The sequence below is a fragment of the Galeopterus variegatus genome, unplaced genomic scaffold, assembly GCF_000696425.1.
Source record: "Galeopterus variegatus unplaced genomic scaffold, G_variegatus-3.0.2 Scaffold1628, whole genome shotgun sequence".
Classification (NCBI taxonomy): domain Eukaryota; kingdom Metazoa; phylum Chordata; class Mammalia; order Dermoptera; family Cynocephalidae; genus Galeopterus; species Galeopterus variegatus.
In genome coordinates, this window is record NW_007727739.1 from 11,041 (window position 1) to 14,926 (window position 3,886).

General features: G+C 44.8%; 1 protein-coding gene across 1 annotated transcript; it reads right to left on the minus strand.

Moving 5' to 3' along the window:
• Positions 1 to 437: 437 nt before the first annotated feature.
• Positions 438 to 1,702, minus strand: LOC103594816 (putative olfactory receptor ENSP00000348552). The gene has a single exon (XM_008578086.1). It carries the CDS (start codon positions 1,679 to 1,681, stop codon positions 725 to 727), a length of 957 nt encoding a protein of 318 aa, XP_008576308.1. The 5' UTR covers positions 1,682 to 1,702; the 3' UTR covers positions 438 to 724.
• Between the last annotated feature and the right edge of the window lie 2,184 nt (positions 1,703 to 3,886).

A 3,886-nucleotide genomic window follows, 5' to 3' on the forward strand; every position in this document is an offset into this window, starting at 1 on the left:
TTGAATATAAACTTTGCATTTTAGTAATAATTTATCTAAATGAAGACTCATAAAGATTCTTTCATTGGCCCATATTATCTAGAGTTTGATTGGTATTGACATAACTCCTCAGCAAACTGGGGTAGAAATAGGTGGGCTCCATGTATACTAAGAGAATAAAAAGTTGCCCAAAATTGACTCTAGGATATGAAGCAGGAAATAATTAAACAGAAAACATTCTGAGCTCTTATAGTCAAAGAGGAGTTCTATTTAACATTTGGAATGTGTCTTAGTGTCAGTAATTTTCCAAAATAACAGATTGGTTTTCAGTTTGGACACCAATTAAGAAGTGACTTTTCCTCACTGTCATGCTCTCCATTGCACAGTAGAACAGAAAACAACATAATTGGCATATGCAAATTAAAACTGATCTGTACATGAACAAAGAAAGAAATATATTTTTTACAAAGTTTTAATTTTTATTGCTTATTTTTGCAGAATAAAAATAAAAATACATTTTAATAGTCACCCATCCTTAGTTCTACGTGATTGAGCACAACCACCCTCCTCATTTTAAAGAGTTGCTGTTCCATCCTCAATCACCCAAGAAAGCCCCATCCAAGTGCACAGCAGTTTGAAATATTGCTGTGTGAGACCACTGAGTAAGTGTATGCTTACCAAGTGGTCATTTCCTAGGGGGCCACTTGTGTGCAAAGAACCAAAAATACAGCGCTTGCTGTCACTATCACGGGGTGAAGCGTTTCTGACTCACCAGGTTTTTCACAGCGACCTTCACATCCTTGTTTCTGAGGCTGTAGATGATGGGGTTCAGCATGGGGGTCAGCACTCCATAAAAGAGGGAAATGAGCTTGTCTGAAACATCCTGTTTGTCTGCCCCCAGGGGGTCCTTTGATTTGGGCTTTGCATACATGAAAAGAATAGTCCCATAGAAAATGACCACCACAGTAAGATGTGCAGAGCAGGTGGAGAAAGCCTTTCGCCGCCCCTCAGCTGAGGGGATCCTCAGGATGGTGGTGAGAATGAAGATGTAGGAGACAAGGATGAACAGAACTGGGATCCCCAGGAAGATCACATTGGCCACCCCCATGCTGATCACATTGATGGAGATGTCAGCACAGGCCAACTTCAGGACAGCCAGGATCTCACAGGTGAAATGATTGATGACGTTGTCCCCACAGAAGCGTAATTGTACTGCAAGAGAGATCTGCACTAGGGAGTTGGCTCCACCAGCCACCCAGGAACTGACAGCCATGGGCACATAGGCAGACTTGCTCATGACCATGGGGTACCTCAGGGGGTTGCAGATGGCCACATAGCGATCAAACGCCATCATGCCCAGAAGCACACACTCTGTGGCTCCCATGGCAAAGGAGAGGAACATCTGCACAGCACAGGCTGAGAAGGGGATGGTTTTCCTGGGAGTGAGGAAACCATCCAGGACCAGAGGGACTGAGGAGGTCGTGTAGCAGATGTCCAGGAAGGAGAGGTTCCCCAGGAAGACGTACATGGGCGTGTGCAGGTGGGAGTCAGACACAGTCACCAGGATGAGGACCCCGTTGCCCAGCAGGATCACCAGGTACATCAGCAAGATGAGCACAAAGAATGTTTTCTCTAGTTTTGGATGGGCAGAGAGGCCCAGCAAGACAAACTCTGTCACAGTAGACCGGTTGGATATTTCCATTTCAAACTCTCTTTCATCACTAGCAATACTGAAGGTAGAAAATATATGTTTGCTGTAAGGTCACTGAGGAAGGAGACTCTAGCCAGGCTAAGGATGGAAAAAAAGATTTTGTTAGCAGAAGGCAAGCGGACCTCCTGGGCTGAGCTGAAAAATGGCCTCAGCGGAGAGGCAGTTGGGTGTCTTCTTTTGCAGGGCTAAGATTGGCATCTGAGCCTGGGAAGATGGTTACAATTGTTCCATTCCAGGTACAGCTTGCTCATGGGAACAGAGACTTAGGGAGACAGAAACCTTGGCCTAACAGAGGGAAACAGTTACAGTGTTACACTCTGGGTACAGCCTGCTCAGCCTGCTCATGGGAACAGAGTTTAGAGAGAGAGAAACTTAGAGGGGGCCGGCCCGGTGGCGCACTGCTACAGTGTGCCACTTGGGAGCGCGGCGGCGCTCCCGCCGAGGGTTCGGATCCCACATACAGACCGGTTCCCACTCACTGGCTGAGCGAGGTGCGGGAGCAACACCAAGGGTTGCGATCCCGTTGCTGGTCCCGGTCCGGTACGGGCACGACACTGAGGGTTGGGCTGGGGGCTTTCTAAAAGTCAGGCTCTCAGCTCCAGGGACCTAACATTTGCTTGAGTCAATACAAATACATGGGAATCGCAGTATGATGTCTCTAGAATTGTAAATAACCTTACCCTGTGAGATTCGATCATAAAACTGAGTTATCTAAAAGCCAGTCTGGGGGCCGGCCCGTGGCTCACTTGGGAGAGCGTGGTGCTGACAACACCAAATCAGGGTTAAGATTCCCTTACCAGTCATCTTTTAAAAAAATTAAAAAGAAAATTTTTTTAAATGTATGGCAGACCTGGAAAAAACAGATCTTGGAAATCTAATGAAACAATAAAATGAAGGATATTTCTGTTTGATCAATGATATTATACCTAAAGCAATGACATATATTTACATGTGCTATCTTCAGCACTTTGTAGGGAAGCAGAGACCTCTGAGTAACTCTGTCTCTGCCATATAATTGGAGACCTCAGGCTATCACAGCTCAGTGACCTTGGCCATTGAGGTCGCATGGCCCATTCCTCTGGATCTGGTTCATCCTCAACCAGAAAGTTTCTATTATAATTTGATTTCCCACGTGGACACTTTTATAAAGGGAGAGAATGTTTGAAAACATAGTTTCTTATCTCCTTAACAGTTTTGTTTCTTACTCAGTGTCTCGTGTATACTTAAGTCTTTTGTGAATTTAGTTAGTGTAAATCAGTTCATCTGATCTTGACCCTCTTCTCTGGATAATCTGACCAAATACAATTTCTGGAGCCTATAACATGGAGTCCATACCAAAGTCTCCAGAAATCTGTTCTGGAGAGGAGGACTCGTGTGTTTCCTCCTGGAACCACACCTGACCTGCCTGCATCTTTGCTGCTCTGGAATTTGGCCGGAGGAATAGAATCTTACCTGATTGTTGGAGCCCACTCATAATTCACATCCCCAGCCCTGGCTGAGTCATGCCCACGTCAAAATCAATGGGAAATGCCATCCAACGTCGTTTGGAGGGTTTGCAGACATGTTCACATGCAAATCTATTCAACCTCCCAGAATAACAAAAAAAAAAAACTGCATCATTGGTCATCACAATTTTACTGCTGAAGAGATTCAGAACACCATATGTCATCAGCCTCTGTGGCAGGGTGCCAAGATGGGATGGAGCTGGCTGCCAAGATGGGATGTAGCTACCCAAGTGCTGGTTAAAAATACTGACTTCTGGGTTCTTTGCAGATCATCTTAGCAATTTGTTTTTACTTTGTCGGCTTGTTTGTTTTGTTTTTAAAATAAATGTTCCCCATGTAATTCTGATGTACACCAACCAGTCTTGGGATTCGCTGATCTATTTCAACCGTCTTCGTTTAAAGGTGGAGAAACTGATCTAGGAGAGAGGTTTGTGAATTGCACATGGCCCTCAGCTTGTGTACTTCCATACACTAAAAGGAGCTTTTCTCTAAAAATAGTTCTCCATTCTTTAATTCCTGATATCATGAGATGACCTGTTTTGGCAGAATCTTCAGATATTAAACCAATCTAGCCCCCACCCCTAAGCCATAAGTCTCAGAAATCTCCTATTCAATTAGTGGTTTCTCAGCCTCGGCTTGAACATTTTGAACAAGAGGGGGCTCACAGCAAAGTCATTGTCAGGAAGCCTGA

Coding starts and splice junctions, on each gene's coding strand:
- LOC103594816 (XM_008578086.1), bottom strand. CDS start 1,681: ATGGAAATATCCAACCGGTCTACTGTGACAGAGTTTGTCTTGCTGGGC.